This window comes from Phascolarctos cinereus, unplaced genomic scaffold (assembly GCF_003287225.1).
Source record: "Phascolarctos cinereus isolate Bilbo 61053 unplaced genomic scaffold, phaCin_HiC Scaffold_5;HRSCAF=322, whole genome shotgun sequence".
Classification (NCBI taxonomy): domain Eukaryota; kingdom Metazoa; phylum Chordata; class Mammalia; order Diprotodontia; family Phascolarctidae; genus Phascolarctos; species Phascolarctos cinereus.
In genome coordinates this window covers 260,266,244-260,291,713 of record NW_027555958.1, presented here as the reverse complement: position 1 = coordinate 260,291,713, position 25,470 = coordinate 260,266,244, and the positions used below count along the sequence as shown (strand labels likewise).

Below are 25,470 nucleotides of genomic sequence, written 5' to 3'. Positions count from 1 at the left end.
TAATCTTTTGGACTTCCTTTTCCATTTGGCCAATTTTTTTTTTAGGGCATTTTTCTCATTGGCTTTTTGGACCTCTTTTGCCACTTGTGTTAGGCTATTTTTTAAGGTGTTATTTTCTTCACTATTTTTTTGGGTCTCCTTTAGCAAGCTGTTGACTTGTTTTTCATGATTTTCTTGCATCACTCTCATTTCTCTTCCCAGTTTTTCCTCTACTTCCCTTACTTGCTTCTCAAAATCCCTTTTGAACTCTTCCAAGGCCTGGAACTGATTCATATTTTTCTTGGAGGCTTTGGATGTAGGAGCTTTGACTTTGTTGTCTTCTTCTGGTTGTATATTTTGATCTTCTTTTTCACCAAAGTAAGATAATATAGTCTGACTCTTTTTGCTGCTTGCTCATGATCCCGCCAATTTTGAGTTTTAAACTCTTTGTTAAGGTAAGAGTCTGCTTCCAATGTGGAGAATGTACTGTCCCAAGCTTCAGGGGTTTGTATAGCTGTTTTCAGAGATACTTGTAGGGACCTGTAAATTTTCAGTTCCCAAGGTGGTATGATAAGGGGCGAGGTGTTTACTCCTTTCCTGGCCTGTGACCACAAGTACTCCTTTCTGTCCTATAACTGTGAGGAGGGGTTCTCCACAGCCACTACAAGCTCCACCATGCCAGTTCCTCCTCACCCCAGCACCCCCCAGAACTGTGACCCAGATCCACACGGGCAAAGAAAGAGATTCCTGCCTCAGCACTGGCAAAGAGATCCCTGCAATCCCTCTCTGATCAGCCACTGGATTCCCCCTCCGTCTATGGGCCAGAAGCTCGGGAAACAGCTTCCCCCCCCCACCCGCCCAGGGCCACTTTCCTGTCTCAGCGCTGTAGAAACAGACTTTTCCCACTGACCTTCTAAGTTGTCTTTGGTATTGGTGGATTGAGGAGTCTGGAAACCTCCACAGCTGCCCAAGATTCAGTCCTCTGAGGCCTGCTCCAGGTTTGCTGTGGCCTGTGCGCCCACGCCTCACTGCATTCCATTCCCAGCCCGAAGCGCTACACCTTTCTGATCAATCATCCAGGTTGTCTTGGGCTGGAAATTTGTTTCACTCTGTCTTTTTGTGGGTTCTGCTCCTTCAGAATTTGTTTAGAGCCATTTTTATGAGTATTTGGAGGGGTTTGGGGGAGAGCTCAAGCAAGCCACTACTTTCACTCCACAATCTTGGCTCCGCCCCCTTGGTTTTGTTATTTATATGATCAGTTATGCTGGTAATTTTCCTGCATTCCAGGAATGCAGCCCTGCATTCCTGGTATAAGTTCCACCTCGTCGTAGTATATTATCCTCATGATAAATTGCTGTAATGTCTTTGCTAATATTTTATTTTAAATGTTTGCATCAAGATTTATTAGTGAAATTGGTCTATAGTTTTCTGTCTCTGTTTTGGTTTTCTTGATTTAGGTATCAGCACCATATTTGTATCATAAAAAGAATTTGGTGGGACTCTTTCTTTGCCTATTTTTCCAAATGGTTTCTGTAGTATTGAATTAATTGTTCTTTAAATATTTGGTAGCATTCACTTGTAAATCCATCTTTCCCTGGAGATTTTTTTTAGGGAATTTGTTAATTGCTTATTCAATTTCTTTTTCTGAAATGAGGTTATTTAAATTTTTTTTTCTTCTTCTGTTAATCTGGGCAGTTTATAGTTTTGTAAATATTCATCCATTTCACTAAGATTGTCAAGTTTATTGGCATACAGTTGAGCAAAATAGCTCCTAATTGTTGTTTTAATTTCCTCTTCATTGGTGGTGAATTTTACCCTTTTCATTTTTGATACTGATAATTTGTTTTTTTTCTTTCTGTTTTTTAATCAAATTAACCAAAGGTTTATTTATTTTATTGGTTTTTTTGTAGAAAAGCCCTTAGTTTTATTCGTTTAATAGTTTTCTTTATTTCAATTTTATTAATCTCTCCTTTGGTTTTCAGTATTTCTAATTTGGTGTTTAATTGCAGATTTTTAATTTGTTCTTCTTCTAGCTTTTTTAGTTGCATACCCAATTCATTGATCTCCTCTATCTCTATTTTATTCATATAAGTATTTAGAGATATAAAACTTCCCCTAAGAATCCCTTTCCATGCATTTTATAAGTTTGGTATGTTGTCTCATTATTGTCATTCTCTTGGATGAAGTTATTGATTGTTTCTGTGATTTGCTGTTTGACCCACTCATTCTTTAGAATTAGATTATTTAGTTTCCTATTAATTTTTAGTCTGTCCTTCCATGGTCCTTTATTACCAGTAATTTTTATTGCATCATGATCTGAAAAGGATGCATTTAATATTTTTACCTTTCTTCATTGAACTGTGAGGTTTTTATGCCCTAATACATGGTCAATTTTTGTGTAGGTACAATTTACCTCTGAGAAAAAGGTGTATTCCTTTCTGTCCCCATTCAGTTTTCTACAGAGGTCTATCATACTTGACCTTTCTAAAATGCTATTCACCTCCTTAACTTCTTATTTATTTATGGTTAGATTTATCTAATTTTGAGAGGGGGAAGTTGAAGTCCCCCATTAGTATAGTTTTGCTGTCTTTTTCTTCCTGTAACTCCCTAACTTCTCCTCTAAGAATTTGGATGCTGTTATATTACTTCATTGTCTATGGTATCTTTTAGCAAGATGCAATTTCCTTACTTATCTCTTTTAATTAGATCTAATTTTGCTTTGGTGTTGTCTGAGATCAGGATTGCTACCCCTATTTTTTTTTTCTACTTCAGCTGAAGCATAATATATTCTATGTCTTCCTTTACTCTATGTGTATCTCTAAGCTTCAAATGTGTTTCTTGTAAACAATGTATTGTAAGATTATAGTTTTTAACCCGCTTTACTATCTGCTTCCATCTTAGGGGAGAGTTCATCCCATCCACATTCACAGTTAGGTCTTTCTCTCCATCCTGGTTTCTTCCTGTTTATACTTTTTTCTCTCTTTTCACCTATTCTCTCCTCACTAGTGTTTTGTTTCTGACCACTGCCTCCCTCAATGAGCCCTCCATTCTACCATCCCCACTCCTTTTTCTTTCCCCTTTCTCCTCCTACTTATAAGGTAAGATAGAATTCTATACCCAACTTAATATGTATGTTATTCCGTCTTTGAGGCAAATCTGATGACAGTAAGATTCAAACAATGCTTACCCTCCCCTTCTTTTCTTCTACTAAAATAGATCTTTTGCACCCCTTCATGTGATGTAATTCACCCTATTCTGCCTCCCTCTTTTTCTTCCCCTCCATTACAATCCTTTTTTTCATTCCTTTTTTAAAATCATCACATCAAAGTCAACTAATACCCACACCCTCTATCTATATGCCTTCTAACTGCCCTCATAAAAATACAGTTCTCAAGAGTTACAAGTATCATCTTCCCATGTAGGGATGTAAACAGTTTAACCTTATTGAATATGTTTGGTTTTTCTTTTTTCTTTCCTGTTGACCTTTTTGTGTTTCTCTTGAATCTTGTATTTGAAGATCAATTTTCTGTTCACCTCGGGTCTTTTTATCAGGAATGATTGAACATCTCCTATTTCATTGAATGTCCATCTTTTCCCCTGAAAGATTATGGTCAATCTTGCTAGATTGTTGATTCTTGGTTGTAATCCTAGCTCTTTGCCTTCCAGAATATTGTATTCCAAGCCCTCTAATCCTTTAATGTAGAAGCTGCTAAGTCCTGTGTGATCCTGACTGTGGCTCTAGGATATTATTTCTTTCTGGCTGCTTGTGATATTTTCTCCTTGACCTGAGAATTCTGAATTTGGCTACAATATTCCTTGGAATTTTCATTCTTGCCCAATTCTGATTTTTAAGGAACTATTTTCTTCTCCGAGCTTTTGTATCTCCTTTTCCATTTGGCCAATTCTGCTTTTTAAGGAGTTCTTTTCTTCAGTGGATTTCCCCCCCCATTTGGCCAGTTATATTTTTAAGGGATTGTTCTCTTCGATCTGTTTTTAATGTATTCTTTTCCAAGCTGTTGACTCTTTCTTGCATTCCTTTCATTTCTTTTCCCAATTTTTCTTCTACCTCTCTAATTTGACTTTTAAAATCCTTTTTGAGTTCTTCCAAGAAGGCTTTTTGGGCTTGAGACCAATTCATATTCCCTTTTGAGGCCTCTAATGTAGGTATATTGACAATGTTGTCCTCTTCTGAGTTTGTGTTTTCGTCTTTCCTGTCACCGTAGTAACTTTCTTTGGTCAGTGTTTGGTTTTGCTTCTTGATAATTTTTTTTTCTTTTGCCCTATTTCATAGCTTTTAAAGTTGAGCTCTTCTCCTGGAACACAGGGGGCACTGTCCCAAGCTTGTTGTTCTGGGAGCCAGGGGCCTAGGCAGTGGCTTTGTGTACTGGGGCCCCAAGTGCTAGTGGCTTCCTCACTGTTCTGGGGTGGCCTGGCCTAATTGCACCTGTTGTTGTCTGGTTTCCCAGGCTGGCAACTTGCCTTCTGCACTGGGGCTATAGAGGCCTCACAGATGGCCTCCTGAGCCAGGACTGATAGGCCTTAGTTACTGATCCGTACTGTGGCTAAGACCCTCCCACTGGCTTGCTTGGATACCAACTGCACTAGGCTGCACTCCACTTTTACCCAAATGAGACAGATCTTTCCTGAAGTCCTTCTAAGTTATCTTAAGCTGGAAAATTGTTTCACTTCATCTTTTTATAGGTTCTATTGTTCTAGAATTCATTTAGAGGCTTGATTTAACAGGCAACTTCCTGGCTTCTCTCCATTATCTTGGCTTCACATCCTGGTCTAATAATTCTTCAGTGGTCTCTCCTTTACCGTTTTCCAAGTTAGTTTTTTTCCTATAAGATATTTCACACTTTCTTCTATTTTTTTAGTTTCTTAACTTTGTTTTATTGTTTCTTGATGTCTTATGTAATCATTCACTTCTACTTGATAAATTATAATTTTTATGGAGTTATTTTCTTCGGTGAGACTTTGTACCTTTTTGCCTATGATTTTTAAAGAGTTATTTTCTTCAGTATTTCTTAACCTCTTTTACCAAATAATTAATTTTCTTTTCATTATTTTCTTAACTGACACTCTTTTTTCTCTATTTTTCCTCTACTACCCTCATTTGATTTTTTAAAAAATGGGTGATTTTGTTGCCTTTTTTTTTCCTTTTTTCCCCTTTCTTTAGGTCTTCTAGAAATTCTTATTGGGCTTCTGTCCAAACTATATTTTTCTTTAAGGCTTTGCTTGTAGATGTTTTCAAGTCATTGTCTTCTTCTGTGTTTGTATAATTCCTTATCACCATCTTTTTTTATGATTAGGTTCTTTTTTGTTTGTTTACTCTTTTTTTTTTCCAGCCTATTTCTTGACTTTGGACTTCATTTAGAATTAGGGGCTGATTACCTCTGGAGATTAAGAGGAATGTTTATCCTGAGCCTCTGTCTTTTATGAGCTTCTGTTGCTTTTACAACTCAGTGGATTTAAATTTTTGGTGCTTCCAAAGTGGTGTAATATAGAAAGAAGTCTTGTACAGGTAGCACTCCTGCTCACAGGTGTCTGCAAACTCTTTTTGCCCAGGAACTGCATCCCCAGTACTGGGTAATGGGCAACAGAGTCACCAAATGGCTCCAAATTTTACTCCCAGTACTAGCACAAAGGTCCCCTGGGGTTTCTTTCTGACCAGATGTGCAGTCCCCTTAACATTCCAAGGTACTTGGCTGTACTCACTGCTACTCCACAGCTGGTGCTGCTTATGCCATACCATACTTCCAACCAGCCTCTACCCCAGTTGTCCACAGGCCTCTCTTTCCAAGTTTAACTGGTCTAGACAAATGATTCATTATGACTTATTGTTGTTTTTCCCACCTAGAATTTGGTTTAACACATTTTTTTAAGTTGTTGTAGGAGGTATGTTGAGAAAGCTCAGCAAAAATGCTGAATTCACTTTACCATCTTTGCTTTGCCTCCAAGGTGTCTATTTCCTACAACATATAAGAGATCAAACTAATATCTTTTAGTGTGGAGGAAGGATTACTTTAAATGCAAGGATAAATTATTCACTTATAAAATTTTAGGTTCTAAGCAATATGGCTAACCATTTAATATTTCTGTTCTTTGCTTTCCTACAGTCCTCTGCTAGCTGTATCTTTTGCTACATGCTGTGCCATTCCAGGAATCTCACTCCTGACTTGGGGGGTAAATCCACTCACAGGAGTTTTGGGTGCTTTCAACATTTTCCTGTACACCTGCTGTTATACACCTATGAAAAGGATTAGTATTGCCAACACGTGGGTGGGAGCCCTCGTTGGAGCCATCCCACCAGTCATGGGCTGGACTGCAGCTACTGGTAGCCTTGATGCTGGTGAGTAGCTAGTGACATAAAATGTTCTTTCTCTCAATAGACAGTTGAAACAGATGTCAAGAAACTATGTTTCTGTATTTTCCCTAGCACTGAAAAATGGTTTTTATGTTCCTCCATGTTCATTACCAATGTTATTAACAGATGTGCTGCTGACACACTTTAAATTACTAAAAATTTGGAACCATGAAGAAATTCTCTATTTTCTGACTCCATTCTATAGTCTGTCAGAGCAGATATGAGTCTGTCAGAGCAGATATGATACACATTTTCATTTTGGAGGGTATGGGAGGAAAAGGGAAGTGAGAAAGAGTACTGCATTAATACACTGACTATAATATAATAAAAAAAAAAAATGTAAAATTCCTAATCCAAATGCAAACACTTGTGCTGTCAAATTGGTGGTCAGAGTCTACCACTTAAAGAGAGAAGTTAGCCAGTAGCTATCCTTCATTTAACATTACAGAATGGTTTTACTTTATTAACAGTTCACCTAATTGTCCCTTTGTAATGTACTATAAAGTTTGTTTTCGTTCCATACAGATAAAAGAATGTCTTTGTTGTTGTTGTTGTTGTTGTTGTTAGCAACTGGATTATTTTGATATTTCTATTTAAATTGTTGATATAATGGGCATCTAAAACACTAAAACATTTAGGAGATTTTGGTCTGCCAGAGTTAAAAACTTGTAAATCAAGCATAAAATTTTCAGGAAATATTCATAATTCAGTTACAAAGTGGTTGCCATGTATAATAATCAGTTAGGAGAGAGAAAGGGATTGTTGGACAACAGTTTTGCAAAGTATTTCAAGATGTTTGTATCTTCTGTAATACATGCAAGTATATAATTTTCACATGAAAGATCAAAGGACCACTTAACCATTCTCTGTCTCTACCTGCCACATTTCTGAAGCTTTTCATAAAATCACTTACAGTAAGAAAAAGGATTGGTCTACCTTGAAAAATCATAATGTCATAGATGTAGAGCTGGAAAGGTCTTCAGAGGCCTCCTCATCCAACCTCCTTTTTTTATAGATGAGCAAACTGAGGCCCAGGAAATTTAAATGACTTGCCCAAGGTCACCTAGGTTCTAAGTTTCAGAAGGATTATTTACTTCTACCTTCAGTTTTCCTCCCTCATAAGACTACTGGTATCTTTGTTGAACCACAGTTTGACTTGTCCATGTATTATATACACAATAATTTTTGTAGAACTTTTTTGTTTGAATTTTCATTTTTTATATATTTTTCTCCATAGATGAGTCTCATCCATCTGTCATTTTGTGTGAGTTCCCTGTGTAGATTTTTCTCATTGCCTCATCTGAAAGTATTCACTCCTTTATTGAATTTTGCTTAGACACATTGACTGGCCCTTTCTTGTTTCCCCTTTATACTCTTTCTTGTATGAGTGTGTCAGCATGTATATATGCATGTATGGACCACAAAGTGAAAATACTAACAAAAATGGTGTCTGATCTATTACTATTAGCATAGTTATTTATTGTTTGTGTTTTTTTCTTTCTTATCCTCCAAGATGTCGTTCCTTAATCTTCTCTTTTAAATGCTTAGATGCTGTGTCATTTGGTGTGTATGGGTGTGGGTGTGAGTGTGGGTAAATATTAAGGATTGATATTATTTTATTATTCATGGTCCCTTTAATTGTAATGTAGTTTGAATCTTTATCTTTTTTCTTATGCTCCCTTTATTAATTACTGTTTTCTCTGTGTTTTTGTTTATAATTTATGTTAATATTTCTACCTTTTTGCATTTATTTTTTATTTGTGCCCAAAGATGTGAGTAGTTTTATAATTTTGTGAAGATACCATGTGATGCTGAATGTATACATTCTTCAATATCCGCATTCAGAAGATGCCATGAACCTTTCTTAATAAATGAAATTTTTTCATCAGTTTGTTCAGCTTCTTTATGTTTTATTAGTTTTTGTTATGTTTTGTTAGCTATGAAAAAGGAACATTAAAGTCTCCTGCAATTATTGTATTACTATCTGGTTTTTTAAAATTCAGTTAGATTTTCCTCTAAAAACTCAGATATCGTGGCCTTTATTGCATATACATTTAATATTACATATTAAATATATATAATATAAATTATATAATATAAATAACATTATTATTTATAAACATATTAAATAAATACATTATATGTAATATAACAATATATTTAAGCACAGTGTAGTTCCCTCTCTTTGTCTCTCTGAAAGTTCTCAATTTTTATTATTGCCTTATTTTGAAGCTATCAATTCAACTCCTGCCAAAAACATAAAAATTTCATTCTAGCTCTCACCTTTGTTTGGTGTGTCTTAATATTATAAATGTGTTTTTTGTATGCAGCAAATTGTTAGGATGTATTTTCTTGTCTGTTCCACCATAGCCTTTCATTTCATTGTAGTGTTCAACCTGCTCACATTTAAGGTTATAATAGTTTTGTGTTTTCTTCAGCTTATTTAATATTTATCTACCCCCTCCTTTTTTCTTCCATTAGAAAGTCAAAACTTGGCCCAAGACAAGTTTTGCTAACACAAATTGGATTTGAGTAATCTCATTACTGTCAGTCCCCAACAAAGATCCCCTTTCTTTGTCTGAAATACAGTCCTAGGAAGCTCAGCTATTGCTCAGGAAAAGAGTATCCACTTCTTCTAAAGGAAAGCTGTTGCAAGACCCCCTTTCCTCCCTCCCTTGCCTCCAAAAGAATGCACCTTGGCATCCTCTTTACCACCTCTGGTAAGACTAAAACTCCTGCTTCTCCTCCATAGACTCCTTCCCACAAGCAAAACTGCTCTTTCCATACTCTCATGGGTCCCTAGCAAGGCTAGAGATTAAATAAATCTCACTTCTCTTATCTTCTCAATCCTAGGCCAAGCATAGGTATCTGTGACTTTATTGTCTCTTATCTCACTTCTCCCTACCTGATTCCCTCTATGTCTCTCTTGTCTTTTGTTTCTCTTTCTAATTTATTTTTCTTTTAATTTTTCTTATTTAAAATGTTTAAATATTGAATACCCTTCTTAGCCTTGGTTTCTTTTGAAGAATGATTCATTTCTATATTTTATTGAAAAGCCAATTTTTCTTTTGGTAATTAGTCTCAGCTTTGTGGTTTATATATTATTTTAGTATGCAACCATATTTTTTTGGAACATCATATTCCAGTCTCTTCTTTGATTTCTCTTAGAGGAAGTTACTCCCTGGCTATTTAAATTTATTTTTCTTGACAGTTGAATCTTTCTCTTAGCTGCCTGTAACACTTGTTGTTTGACAGAAATCCTGAAGCTTAAAATTTTGGAATTTCTATTTTATTTTGACCTTTGTTGCCAGTGTGCTGAGGCTTGTATGCATTATTTGCTGCAGCATGGTATTTGTTTTTTTAATTCATCATGTTTCAGTGAGACATTTGTGGTTTGTTGCTATCTCAAAAATCAACAATGCTCTTACCTGATGGGAGCAGGGATGGAATTGAGACAGGGGTTTTGCTAGATCCTTTCCATGTGAAAACTTCAGAAAAAAGAAAGCCACAGCTTGGTTTACCCCAATCTGGCTTAATACTGCTAGGATCTCTTCTCTCTCTCACTTCATTACCACTTTTACCTCTTTTAGCAATTCTTGTTGGCCTTATATCCAAATTGCATTTTTTCCTTGAGGCTTTGCTTGTAACTTTTTTCTTGTTTGTTCATTTTCCCAGCCTATTTCTTGACTTTGAACTTTATGTTAAAGTTAGGCTCTGCTCACTCTGGGGGGCATGAAGGCACCTTGCCAAGCTTCAGGTTTCTTCAAACTTCGGTTTTCCCAGTAAGTTTTTAGTGCTTCCAAGGTGATATTTTTCAGTGAGAGTTATAATCACCATTCTGGGCTAGGCTATGGCCCTTTCCCAGGAAGGGCCCCAGCTTCCTTGCAACTACAAGCTTTCCTTTCCTCCCTGGGACTGTAACCCAGAACTGAGTATTGGCAATGCAGTTGCCAGACAACTCCTGATCTTGTACCCAGTGCCAGCACAGGGAGATCCTGTAATCCCTTTCTGACCAATTGTTGAAGCCCCTTACCATCTGTAAGCCAAAAGCTCCCAAAGTTGCTGCTGCTGCTGTTGCTGCTGTTATAGTTGTTTTCAAGGCCAAGAGCTAATGATGTTGTCTCCTGTACTGTGGGCCAGCCCTACCTCAGTATCAGAAACCTCTCCTTCCAAACTCCTATCTTATGCTGGAAAAATATCTCACTTTACCTCTGGTTGGCTTTGTCACCCCAGAATTTGATTTGAGGTGTTATTTTAAGGTTGTTTGCAGGAGAATGTTGGGAAAGCTTAGCTGTAATGCTTCCTCTATGCCACCACCTTGGCTGTGCCCTCCAGTCTCACATCTCCAGTTGCCTATTAGACATTTCAAAATCAATCAGTCAGTAAACATTTAAGTGTCTGCTGTGTGCCAAGCACTGTGCACAAAATAAAAGATAGATAGATAAAAGATAAATAAAAATAAGAGATAGTCTCTGCCCTCCAGGGACTCACAATCTAATGGGAGAGACACTATGAAAATAAGTAAGTATAAACAAGCTATACATATTATTTGCACATAGTTAATTTTATGTTGTCTCACGCATTAGACAGTGAATTCCTTGAGAGGAAAGGTCCTTTTTTGCCTTTCTTTGTATCCCTGTCACTTTACACAGAGCCTGGCACATAGGAGATGCCTTATAAATGCTTATTGATTGAATGAGTGGTATATGACTAACAGGAGGTCTTTGATGGTAATATATGGGAAACCTTGATTCTTTTTTTAAAAATTTATTTATTTTTAGTTTTCAACATTCATTTCCATAAGATTTTGAGTCCCAAATTTTGTCCCCATTTCTCCCTTCCCCCCACCCCAAGACACCATGCAATTTGATATAGTCTCCTATTTTCACTTTAGTCATATTATAAAGAAGAATTAGAATCAATGAGACAAACCATGAGAAAGAAGAGAGAGAGAGAGAGAGCGAGAGAGAGAGAGAGAGAGAGAGAGAGAGAGAGAGAGAGAGAGCGCAAATAGTATGCTTCTATCTGCATTTAGACTCCATAGTTCTTTCTCTTAATTTGGACAGCATTTTCTATCATGAGCCCTTTGGAGTTGTCTTGCATCTTTGCATTGCTAGGAAGAGATGAGTCTATCAAAGTTAGTCATTGCATATTGTGGCTGTTACTGTGTACAGTGTTCTCTCACTTCACTCAGCATCAGTTTATTCAAGTCTTTCCAGGTTTTTCTGAAGTCTACTTGCTCATCATTTCTTATAGCACAATAGTATTCCATTATATTCATACACCACAACTTGTTCAGCCATTGCCCAGCTGATGGGCATCCCCTTAATTTCCAGTTCTTGGCGACCACAAAAAGAGTTTGTACATGTGGGTCCTTTTCCCGTTTGTATGATCTCTTTCAGATATAGCCCTACAAGTGCTCTTGCTGGGTCAAAGAGTATGCACATTTTTATAGCCCTTTGGGCATAGTGCTAAATTGCTCTCCAAAATGATTGGACCAGTTCACAACTCCACCAACAATGCATTAGTGTTACACTTTTCCCACATTTTCTCCTGCATTTATCATTTTCCTGTTTTGTCATGTTAGCCAATCTGATAGGTGGTACGTCAGAGTTGTTTTGATTTGCATTTCTCTAATCAGTAGTGTTTTAGAGCATTTTTTCATATGACTATAGATAGCTCTAATTTCTTCATCTGAAAACTGCCTGTTCATATCCTTTGACCATTTATCAGTTGGAGAATAACTTGTATTATAATTTGACTCAGTTCTCTATATATTTTAGAAATGAGGCCTTTATCAGAGACACTGGTTGTGAAAATTGCTTCCCAGCTTTCTGCTTCCCTTCTAATTTTGGTTGCATTGACATTGTTTCTGCAAAAACTTTTCAATTTAATGTAATCAAAATTACCCATTTTGCATTTCATGATGTTGTTTGTCTCTTCTTTGGTCATAAATTCTTCTGTTCTCCATACATCTGACAGGTAAATTATTCCTTGCTCTCCCAGTTTGCTTATAGTATCAGCCTTTATGTCTAAATCATGTACCCATTTTGACTTTATTTTGGTGTATGGTGTAAGATGTTGGTCTATGCCTAGTTTCTGCCATACTTTTCCAGTTTTCCCAGCAATTTTTGTCAAATAGTGAGTTCTTATCCCAGAAGCTGGAGTCTTTGAGTTTATCAAACAGTAGATTACTGTAATCATTGACTACTGTGTTTTGTGTACCTAACTTATTTCACTGATCCAGCACTATTTCTTAGTCAGTACTAAGTAGTTTTTCTGATTGCTGCTTTATAATACAATTTAAGATCTGGTATGGCTAGGCTACCTGCCCTTGCATTTCTTTACATTAATTCCCTTGATATTCTGAACCTTTTGTTCTTCCAGATGAATTTTGTTATTATTTTTCTAGTTCTATAAAATAATTTTTTGGTACTTTGATTGGTATGGCACTGAATAAGTAAAATAATTGAGGTAGGATTGTCATGTTTATTATATTAGCTTGACCTACCCATTGAGCAACTGATGTTTTTCCAGTTACTTAAATCTGACTTTATTTGTGTGGAAAGTGTTTTGTAATTGTGTTCAATTGTGTTCCTGGGTGGAAACTTTTTGATTCTTAGAACTAATTGATGACTAAGGGACAAGCATATATTGCCAAGTTAATGTATATATAGCAGAAATATGAGTTTGAAGTAGAGATCATTCATCTCATCAAAAAGACCCTAATTGGAGTAGAACTGAGCTGAACTGAGCTTAGGATTTAAGAGAAATTCCCTTTGAATCTGACCTCAGAGCCTACACTGACATGTACTGCTTAGAACTTACTGAAGGAAAAATATGTTTTGTATTTGTTCTTCAGAAGAGCTGAGTTTGATGAATAGACAGGAATAAAATCTGAGGCAAGGAGATCACTTAGTAAACTATTGTGACAGTCCAATATAGAGCTGACAAGGGCCTGAACTAGAGAGATGGCCATGAATTAACTAATCTCCAACAGATGTCCCCACCTACATCAGGACAGATTCAGCTGCCAGCACATTCATGGATTGTAGTGATTTGTAGTGATTTTAAAAAAGGAAATAGGAATTTCTGTCAAACATGGCTAAATCATATTTGTATAATATATGGGGTATGGAAGGGGGAGTTTTTGATATAAGAAAAACACAGGTTAAAGAAGCAAAATATATAAGGTTTCTATTGTTGAATTCAAAAACAGACCATTTGGGATTGGGCCTAGAAATGAAAACCAATTAGAGTATTTTTTTTTCCTAAAGGAAAGATGAAACATTTGCAGTAGAATTGAATGCTTTGTGCTTATCCCCAAAGCAGGTGGATACAGCTGTACTAATACAATTCTTCCTAACTTACCATATCAGGATTAAATGAGTAATTTGTTTTACTTCTTTTTATCTAAGGAGAGCCAGGTATAACAGGATATCACATAGAATTACATGTGATGATTTTCTGATTACTGCCCATGAAAGGTGAAGGTGTGACTTCCAAAACCTTTAATTTCAAACATGAGCCAAACATCCCTACTTTTCTCTGAAGGAAAAAAAAATAGTTGTTTTCTTCAACAGAAGTATTTTTATTATATTGCATCATTTCAGGCAAAATAATGGAAATTATAATTTAGAAAAATAGAATTCTTGGGATCAGCAGACTAAAAGCAACATATTTGAAAGGTACAAGAAGATTTGACATCTATTTTGGAACTGATATTCTATTTCACATTTTGTTGTTGTTGTCGTTGTTGTTGTTGTTTTAACCCAGCCATTGATACAGTAATTGTGAATGTTGGGTGGTGATCATAAATTACCTTTCCTGTCCCTCTCTCTCTCTGTTTCAGTTTAAATGACTGATAGTGTTTTTCTCAATGTGTTTGCACGTGTCATAATTCTGCAAATGCCAAACTGCCAACCCTATTTAATAGTAAAACTTCCTAGGACATTACTGAGTTAAGATGGGTAGCATTGCTCCATAGACTTTTATCTGTTTAAACGCCTTTGATGTGACCATTTTCCCTTCTGAGTATTTTATATATTTTTCTTGTTGACTTAAAAGTTTCACAAATTCCTTCCCTAACATACATAATAATTGATCATTCAACCTTTGTTCACCACTTGCTAAGGCTGCACATTCCCTTTTGGAATAGCTCTAATTGTCAGTGTGTTTTTCCTCACATCATAATTAAATCTGCCACTTTGCAACTTCCATCTCTTATTCCTAGTACCTAGTCCTCTTAGGTAAAGCACAAGTCTAATTCCTCTTCTTTATGGCTGCCCTTCAGATACTTTAGAAAAGCTCTTGCATCCTTATAAGTCTTCTCTTCTTCAGATATCCCAAATGCTTCAGCAAGTCTTCACGTAACACAGTCTCAAGAATTTTGACTACATCAGTGGTTCTCCACATTAGTCATATGAAATTCAGAGATCCCTGTGGACTACATATTGGTTTAGAAAATCACACATTAACTTTACCTATGTTGTTCAGTGTTTTTATTTTGTTAAACATTTCCAATTACATTTTTATCTGGTTTCCTTGCATTCTTGTGGCCAGCAGGTTGTGAGTTTGATACCTCTGCTCTAGATGATCTCTAGTTTATCAGTGCCTTTTCTAAAATGTTGTCCCCAGAACTGAACACAGTATTCCTATAGTGGCCCTGGACTCCATACTTCTCTTACTGTGGTACACAGTAGGCTACCATAATATACTCATTGAGTGTGCAGTCCTCAAAAACACCAAGATATTTCTTAGCTAAACTTGTATATAGCCATACCTCCCCCATATTGAACCCTCTTAAAACTTTATATTTTTCCTTTTTAAATTTTATCTCTTTAGATGCCTCCTAGGCATCTGTCCTCTAATATATTAATTATCCTTCTTAGCTTCACTATTCCTTACATATTGACACTCCTTCTCCTGACTCCTTGCCTTTGCATTAACTGTGCCTAATTGATTAACTATCATACTTTTCTACTTCCCTTCCCCTTCTGGCTTCCTTTAAGACTTGACTCAGATCCCACCTTGTACAGGAAGCCTTTCCCAGTCCCTCCCTACATGTCATTAGTGTACTTAATTCAAACTAGTTTCCTGTTAGTTTAGGTTAAAAGTTGAAATGAAATGAGATTCTTGTTGATCATTAGTGAACAGTTAGTGAAAGGTGACTGTTAAAAAAGTTAGCCATTGCAAAGAAAAAATATTTAGGAAGAATCCTACAGCAGCCTTCATATGAAAACAGGTCTCATCAGGAGGGTAGTTATCAGGACGGTGACTAAAGAAATCTTGAGACATCCTTCAAATGGGGAATACCTCAACTCCACATGATTGGGCCTTCTTAAGCCCTTAGGTGACCATGTCAGTACATTTCAGAGGTCTCCCTAAAGGTATCTCAGAGGAAAAGCAGTTAGTTTTAGCCCCTTAGATTAATCAAGTCCCAGAAACAACCTTGTAACCTTTTGGGGAAAAGACTAGGCTAACTAGATAGTCATCCTATCACATCCTCAATAATAGTGTCTTCCCTCTTAGATTGTCTTCCATTTGTGGTGTTATTGTTATATGACCATTTGTAAGCTCCTTGAGGGCAGGGGCTTTGTTTTTGACTTTCCTTGTGTCCCCAGCCCTTAGCACAATGCCTCACATTTAGTAAGCACTTAAATGCTTTTTGACTATCATCTTCAAAAATGAGAAATGTGCCTTCTATCACTTCATACAAGTCACTGATAAAAATAATAAATGGCACAGAGCCAAGGACAAGTCCCTGGGGACACTCCACTAGGAGCCCAGTGACTAATCTTTGGGTCCATCCATTCATTCAGTTGCAAATATACCATATAGTGTTGTCTATCCTATTTATTTCCACTTTATTCATGAGAATAACATAAAAAAATTTTTTTGTCAGATACTTTGCTAACATCTAGGTAAACTCAATCTGTAACATACCCTTAAGCTGTCAGTTGAGTAGCTCTGTCACAAAAATAAATGAGGCAAATAGGACTAGTTCATGGGTTAGCCATGCTGGTGCTGTGCAATCACCACTTCCTTTTCTACAGTCATACCTTTAATAATATATTCCACAATTTTTAAGAAATTGAAGTCATGTTCACTTTATTATAGTTCTCAGATTTCACTCTCTTCCTGTTTTTTTTTATTGCACTTTCAGGACATTTGTCCTTCTCTAGGCCTATACCACCTCTCCTACCCTCACTAGTCCTGAAAACAAAACAAAACAAAACTAACAGTGGCTCAGCCATAACATTAGCCAGTTCTTCTATTTCTCAGGGATATAGTTAATGGGAACCTGATGACTTGAATTCACAAAGATTATTTAGGTGCCCCAGAGCTCAAAGGAATCTTGAGGTATCTAGTTCAAACTCATTTCATTGATGAAGAAACTCAGGCCTAGAGAGGTGAAGTCACTTACCCACAAGATCATGCAGCTATGGCAAATCCAAGACAAGAATCCAACTTTCCTGACTCCAAGTTCACTGGCTCCACTTCTGAAAGCCCTTTCTCTCATTGGTGGGTTCTTCCTGGAGCTTTTATTTTAGGAAAGGTCTCCAGACCAGCCATCCCTCATTCTCCAAACTGTGCCAGGCCCCTCCCAGACACCTTCCCTCCACCCACTTTTCAGCTACCCATTTATGTGTTGTTTTCCCCCATTAGGACGTAAACTTCAGGGACTATTTTTCTTTTTGCTTGCCCACACTTTGCACAGTGCCTGGCAAACAGTAAGCACTTAATAAATTCTTGTTGAGTGACTTCCCAATAAACCATATCACCCTTTATGATCAACCAGCCATCATAAAGGCTCTTTTATTCATATAATTTTCCTTTTAGATATTTTTATTGATTCCAAAGGTTCCTTTGAAATCAAACAAATTCTCAGTCATGAATTTCAGATGATTTCACCTTCATTAACTGAAAATCAGTACTGCCCTTTTCACTAGCACAGAATACTATTTCATAAGGAAAAAAAAATTTTTATAAACTAATCTTCATGAAAAACTGCCTTCATTATGTCACCCTTGGATACGAGTTCATAGTAGCTCCTATTTTCCTACAGATTCAAATACAGACTTCTTAGCTTAACTTTTAAGACCCTCCATCCAGTCCTTTTTAATTCTACTACCTTTCTTTTCTTCTACACTATTCCTGGTTAAACAGATCGCTTTACACACATATCATGCTTCCCCCATGCCTTTGCTCATGTTATTCACTTGATCTATAATACTTTTCTTTCTCTTTTCTGTAGATCTATAAATCTAGCTGGATATGCAACTCAAGTCCTACCTCTTCCATAAAACCTTCTCTAATGTCCATAAAGCCTTCTCCAACTATGCTAACCCACACTGTCTTCCATTTACCTTAAAAACCTATTATATTGGTTAGTCCTAATCAAGTGAAATGCTTCATTTTTTCTCTAATGTTTCTGTTTGTATCGATCTCCCTAAGTAGATACTGAGCTCCTTGAACTATTTCTTATGTATCAGAGGATCTTCCAGGTGTTTAGGAAATAATGATTGATTAACCTATTTTTATCTAGATTCCTTACATATAACCTCCTTAGACCTCTGTGCTTATACTTGTTTTTCTTTTCCTTCAAGTTACAGCTTGTAGACTTTCCATCCAAGAATCCTTTCCCAAATCATATTATTTGACCCTGTTTACCAGGCACAACTCCTAAGTACTATTAGTTAGAGCACTGGTCCCTCAAGTTTGAATGTGGGCCTTATAGCTTTGTGACCCTGAGCAAGTCATTTAACCTGTGTTTGTTTGAGTTTCCTCATCTGTAAAATCAGGATAATAGCAAATAAAGAGTCCTACCAAATTGTTTTCATGACACAAACATGGTGCTGATACTTAAACCAGGAAGAGCAAAAACTGAAAAAGAAGAGTGTAGACCAAATTCCCTAGTGAATGTTGATGGAAAAAATTTAAATAAAATGCTAACAATATTACAGCAATATCACAAGGATCATACACTATGACTAGGTGGGATTTATACAAGGAATGGAAGAATGGTTCAATATTAGGAAAACTATCAGCACAACCATATCAATTACAAAAACAACAAAAATTATATGATCATCTCAATAGATGCAGAAAAGCTTTCAATAAAATACAACATTTATTCTTATTAGAGACACTGGAAAAAAATGAATATGTAGAGCTTTCCTTAAAAAAATTAGTGTCTTTCTAAGACCATCATAAAAGAATTATCTGTAATAAGGATAAGCTAGAAGCCTTTCCAATAAGATCAGGGGTAAAGCAAAGATTTCATTATCACCATTAATATTCAATATTGAAATTGTAATGTTAACTATAGCAATTAGAGAAGAAAAAGTATTAGCATAGGCAGTGAGGAAACAAAATTATCACTCTTTGCAGGTGATAAGATGGTATACTTAGAGAATCCTAGAGAATCAACTAAAAAACTAATTGAAATAATTACCATCAACAAGATTGCAGAATATAAAATACACTCACATAAATCATCAGCATATCTATATATTTCCAACAAAGTCTGGCAACAAGATATAGAAATAGAAATTCTATTTAAAATAACTGTAGACAATATAAAATACTTCAGAGTCTACCCGCCATGAGAAACCCAGGAACTAATTGAACTCAATTACAAAACATTTTATCCAAATAAAATCAGATCCAAACAATTAGAGAAATATTAATTGTTCATGGCCACCTATGAACATATAATAAAAATGACAATTCTATCTAAATTAATTTACTTATTCAGTGCAATGAAACTACTAAAAATATTTTACAGAGCTAGAAAAAAATAAAATAATCCATCTGTAAGAACACAAGGTTAACTTTGCAGATGATATGATGATATACTTAGAGAATCCTAGAGAATCAAGTAAAAAACTACTTGAAATAATAAATAACTTTAGCAAAATTGCAGGATATAAAATAAACCCACATAAATCATTGGCATTTCTATATATTACTAACAAAACTCAACAGCAAGCGATAGAAAGGAAAATTCCATTTAAAATTACTATAGACATTATTTGGGAGTCTACCTGCTAAAACAAACCCAGGAACAATATGAACACAATTACAAAACACTTTTCACACAAGTAAAGTCAGATCTAAATAATTGGAAAAATAGCAGTTCCTGACGCATAGGCCAAGCTAATATAATAAAAATGACCATCTTACCTCAATTATTTTACTTATTCAGTGCTATACCAATCAAAGTACCAAAAGATTATTTTATGGAGCTAGAAAAAATAATAACAAAATTCATCTGTAAGAATGAAAGGTCCAGAATATGAAGGGAATTAATAAAAAGAAATGCAGCAGTCATCAAAACTACTTGGTTCTGGCTAAGAAATAGAGTGGTTGGGGCAGCTAGGTGGCATAATGAATAGAGCACTGACCCTGGAGTCAGGAGGACCCGAGTTCAAATCTGACCTCAAGACAGTTGACACTTACTAGCTGTGTGACCCTGGGCAAGTCACTTAACCCCAATGCCTAGCCAAAAAAATAAGAGTGGTAGGTCGGTGGAATGGGATAGGCATGTAAGACACAGTAGTCAGTGACTATAGTAATCTGCTATTTGATAAATCCAAAGACTCTAGCTTCTGGAATAAGAACTCACTATTTAACAAAAACTGCTAGGAAAATAGTATGGCAGAAACTAAGCATAGACTAATATCTTACAAACCCCCCCCCAAAAAAAAAATATGAACTGATGCTGAGTGAAATGAGCTGAACCAGAAGAACATTGTTGTACATAGTAATAGCCATATTGTTTGTGTGTTTTGGCTAGGCAGTGGGGTTAAGTGACTTGCTCAGGGTCACACTGTTAGTAAGTGTTATATGTCTGAGACTGGATTTGAACTCAGGTCTTTCTGACTCCAGGGCCAGTGCTGTATCCAATGTGCCACCTCACTGCCCCCATAAAGCCATATTATGTGATGACTAGCTTTCATAGACTTGGCTTTTCTCAGCAATTCAAGGATCTAAGACAACTCCAAAAGAGTCATAATGGAAAATGCTATCCACAGCCAGAGAAAGAACTCTGGAATCTGAATGCTGATCTCTTTTTTTCTTTTGTTGTTTTGTTTTGTTTTTTCTTTCTTGTGTTTCCTCCCATTCATTCTAATACTTCCTTATAACATGACTAATTGAAAATATGTTTAATATGAATGTATATATAGATCCTATATCAGATTGCATTCCGTCTTGGGAATGGGGGAGGAGAGGGAAGGGAAGAAAATTGAAAACTCAAATGCTTATGGAAGTGAATGTCGAAAACTAAAAATAAACAAAGAAAGTTTAAAAAAAAGATATGTGAAATGTAATGCAAAGTGAAAAAAGCAGAATAAAATAAAAATATATTTAAAAGGCCTTCTGAAAAAAGCAGAACCATAAGATTCATACATGTGTGTATAATAGATATCTGGGTGTGTATGTGTACATATGTCTGTGTGTGTGCATATACAGATATAAGAGTGAATGGACAAGGATAAACAATAAATGGAAGGTGACAGCAGGAAATAAAGAATCGAAGTTAAAATAAGCATCATGTTTATAAAATTTTTAAAAGTTTATTATAAATTTAATTTAAATGTTTTGTGAGATTTGTGTTCATGTACTTCTCCTCATGAATGTTTTCATTTCTTTTCCTTAAAATTTTTCTACAGGAGCATTACTACTGGGTGGAATCCTCTACTCCTGGCAGTTTCCTCATTTCAATGCTCTAAGCTGGGGCCTTCGAGAAGATTATTCCCGGGGAGGCTACTGTATGATGTCCGTCACTCATCCTGCCATGTGCAAGCGAGTGGCCTTACGCCACTGCCTGGCTTTAATTGCACTGTCAGTGATGGCCCCCATATTGAAAGTCACCACATGGACCTTTCCCATCATCTCTTTCCCAATCAACTTATACATTTCCTACCTTGGTTTTCGGTTTTACAAGGATTCAGACCGAATCAGCTCTAGGAAACTGTTTTTCTGTAGCCTCTGGCATTTACCATTACTCTTGCTCCTTATGCTCACTTGTAAGCAGTCATTTGTTGTGGAAAATGATAAATGGGAACTTAACAGCTGAAATCAAATAACTTTTCTAGAAAATTGAGCTATGGAGTAACATGCATTTTTGCTATCAACATTTTTGCTACCAGAAAGTGTAGTACAGGGATTAACTGTTTTTAGTAAGTTGATATTCTAAAATAATCTTTCACACTTATAAATGATGCTATAGTAACATATATGTATATGTGTATATATGTTTATCTATACACATATCCTGAAATACGGGCAATTGATATATGCATGGTACGTACGCATATATTTTTATAGATATTGATCAAAAAAATTCCTTGTGGGGGAATTGGTCAGCTTAAAGAATTAGTATTTTTTTTTTTGGCTAGGCAATGGGGTTAAGTGACTTGCCCAGGGTCACACAGCTAGTAAGTCTCAAGTGTCTGAGGGTGGATTTGAACACGGGTCCTCCTGACTCCAGGGCCGGTGCTCTATCCACTGCACCACCTAGCTGCCCCAATAATTAGTATTTTAAAAGACTATCTTTTGCCTGGTGCAACAGACTACCTTTTGGTAATAATAAGAGATAACATATCTCTCTTTCCCCATCCATTTTACATTTCCATCTCTAAAAAAAATGTATGTGGGTTCTCCTTTTCTCCTTCCAGCCCATTTTGTCCTTTTTTTTTTTTAAATAACAATACCACCAGGCTGATGAATGATGTACACTAGTAATCTAACACCTCTAGTTTGTTTCTCAGGCCCTAAATGCCTAACAAATACTGGTAACTTTCTGCTATGGCAGAGCAGAAAAAATTCAGCTGCCTCTTTGTCCTGTGAATAAACTAAAGGCATTACTCTTAAATTGTTCCCTGTTTTATAAAAACCGTATCATTTCAAACAGTAATGGAAAAAAAATGGATGAGGTGATCTACAACATCTAGAGCTAATCCAAAGCAGTTTTTCTTGGGCATTTCACATAGGGCTGCCTCCCCACTCCCCAACCCCCAAAATGCACATCAGCATTTCAGAAATTCGACCGAAGACAAAGGCATAAGACAGTACCTTTAAAAATGTGGAAGCTGTTTTCCATGGCAATTCTTGAGGGAGATCTTGCTCTGAACTTTCAGATTAAAAAATCCCTTATCTTTTGATCTTATCTAAGTAAGGTTTTGCTTATTATATATTATCAGTCCTACTCTGTGGAAAAAGTTCTTCCATATTATCGTAAAAATATTTGGTTATTGGAGAGAAACTAGGCTACCAAACTCTTATAAGTTCCCATGTTTACACACACACACACACACACACACACACACACACACACACACACACGTACGTATGTGTGTATCTATTCTGGTAGGTCTATGAGTTAAGTACATAGCATCTTGTTGTCCTATTGAGACCAAGTATTTATCAGTTACCTTTATTTCAAGTCTGATGTGGAATTACATCTTCCCTAAGTCATAGAAATCTGGATTCCAGCATGGTGGTGTGTGGCTGTAATCCCTGCCCCTGTGGAGGCTAAAGCCAGTAGATCCTTTGAGTTCAGAAGTTCTGAACTACAGTAGAATTGATCAGCACTAATCCAGTGAGCCCCTTGGAGGGGGAAGTCCACTAGACTACCCAAAGAGGGGCAAACAGGACACAACCCAAAAGTAAAAAAGAAAAAAATAAAAACCAGCAGCAGCGAGTTTAAGCTTCCATGCCAATTAATATCAGGGTCAAGCCTGTAAGTGTTTACCACATTTCCAGCCTGGGTAGCATAGTGAGACCCAGTCTCAAAAAAAAAAAAGGTAGGATATTTTAATTATTTAGTTTCTCATGTCATTGCCACTCAAACGAATACATTTTGGAGGCATAAGTATCATTTAAACGCTTATTGTAAATATGCCTGTTTTCTCAGAATTTTCTGAAGTGGTTGCAGATAATATCTGATACATGTTAATACTTATTTGAAATATTACCTTCAACTGTATTCGAACTATTTACTGGGAAGAACATAAACATAGGAATTTCTGGAAAGAAAATCTTGTTGCAGCTTTCAAATATGTAAAAAATTTGATTTTATTTCTCTTCTGCAATAAAATACTGCATAAGAATGGTAGTATATGTGATGTAATTTAAGTAAAAGTAATTTTGTACTGGGTTTGTACAGTTCCTGATAAAATTGATAACATTTGATTCAACCCTTCATGAACTAGGAGACAATTAAAGTATATATATTTTTTTCCAAACTAGTGAAAATGAGTTGTTTTTTTAATACCTGTGCACAAGAGAAAACATACAAAAGTGTTACCCCCCCAAAAAAAATTTTCAGAGCATTTCATGCATTTAATCAATCCTGCAAATTTATTCTAACTTAATCTTCTTAAATCACTTAAATCACTTTAATTTTGTCACTGCTTCCCTCTGAAATCTTCAGCAGCTCCCCATTGCCCACCAAAGAAAACCTAAATTCCTCAGCCATTCTTTTCAAGGCCCACCACAGTATGACTTCACACTACTTTTTCAGCCTTATCTCACATTACTAGGCTTTGTACACACCACACTATAACCAAACTGGAGTATTCATTGTTGCCTAAATAAACCCTACATTTTTCTGCCCTTCTGCATTTGTATCATTTCCTCTGCCTTATACTTATACCTTATACTTTCCTCCAACTCTATCTCATACTCTTAATGATCTTTCAAGGTCCTATTTAAACCCTGCTTTCTTCATGGTATCTTCTCTAATTGCTCCAACTAGAAATTATCTGTCCTTTCTATTAACTCCCATAGCACTGGGTGCCATTTTTACATCACTTATATACCAGTATACATTGTTATCATCTTATCTTTCTTCCTAGACTATAAGTTTTTCAGAGGGAGGAACATGTGTCTAGCACAGTGCCTTTTAAATGATAGACATTCAGTAAATATATGTTGAAAGAAAGAATTAGAAATTCTGTTAAATGTAACTTCTCTTACCATAGGGTAAAGATACTTGATTCCTAGATCCTTCTTACCTGATTTCCTATACTGGGCTTAAACCTTCAGGGAAAACTAAAAATTAAGATAATTTTGATTGTTTTACCTTAAATGCATAGCTTTAAGTTGAGCAGTACATGGAAAAATATCTTAGTATCCTAGCATATCAGATCTGGAAGGAGCCTTAGAGATTATCTAGTCTGGTCACTTCATTTTATATTTGACAAAACAGGCCCAGAAAAGGAAAATGATAAATAAAGTGACCATTTGATACAGTGATCACATTGTGAGAGAACTGGAATTGAATTCGTTTCCTGACTCCCCAGTTAGTACCTCCAAATGTGTAGTAAGCATCTACATGTTACTATGCCAAGGCACAGAATAATGTGCAACTGTGACGTAAGCGCTTTTCTGAATTAATAGAGTTTTATGTGTGTTTTTTAATGTCTATAAAATATTACCTTTTGTGTCAGCACCTTCTCTGCTGAACAAAGGTTAGTTGCTGTCTGGCAGAACTTCCATCCCTACACTCATATATCCCCACCTAATGAGCATTAGTCAAAGTAAGATTGCCCCAACTGGAGGAAAAATGGCATTCTTCAGATTTTGCCGGATGTGTTGTCAACAGACGAGTAATTAAGTAGTCAGCAACTGCCATCTAAAACTCTTCATGGTAAGTACTACCCACCAGCTGAGTTGACACTTAAAAGAGAGCAAATTACTATTCATTCACTCTAGTCAAAACACCTTATTAAGGGCAAAGGGTTAGGGTAAGTTAAAACTTCCTAGAGCATTTGGTCCTCACTACATTTTTCCAGAGTGTCTTGACATCTTTCTATTATTCCACATTCTCTGAAAAAATTCCCATTCTCACTGGGGTATGAAATTAGACTCTAGATTACATTCCGGAATAAAACAAAGCAGATTATGACCCCTCCAGGCCTTTGGAAAGGATCCTATTCATATAGACAAAAAAACATTTAACCTCTTGAACAACCTTCTCATATGGAGCCTCTCCAAATTCAGTGAGGCTGACCTTCAGACAATATATGCAAAATCCATTTTCAGACCTATACTATAAGCTTTTCAAATCAAAAGGACTTGCCAGAATTTGATCTTTTTTGGTATAGCCATGA

At 36.1% G+C, this 25,470-nt stretch overlaps 1 protein-coding gene across 1 annotated transcript in view; it reads left to right on the top strand.

The window, feature by feature from the left end:
• The window catches only part of COX10 (cytochrome c oxidase assembly factor heme A:farnesyltransferase COX10), a 111,211-nt gene extending 87,610 nt beyond the window's left edge, over positions 1 to 23,601 (top strand). Inside the window, exons 6-7 of the mRNA XM_020966000.2 lie at positions 6,099 to 6,331; positions 21,025 to 23,601. Of these exons, the coding sequence (XP_020821659.1) occupies positions 6,099 to 6,331; positions 21,025 to 21,431 (640 nt within the window). The 3' untranslated portion in view covers positions 21,432 to 23,601. The remainder of the gene's footprint in view (positions 1 to 6,098; positions 6,332 to 21,024) is intronic.
• Positions 23,602 to 25,470: the final 1,869 nt, after the last annotated feature.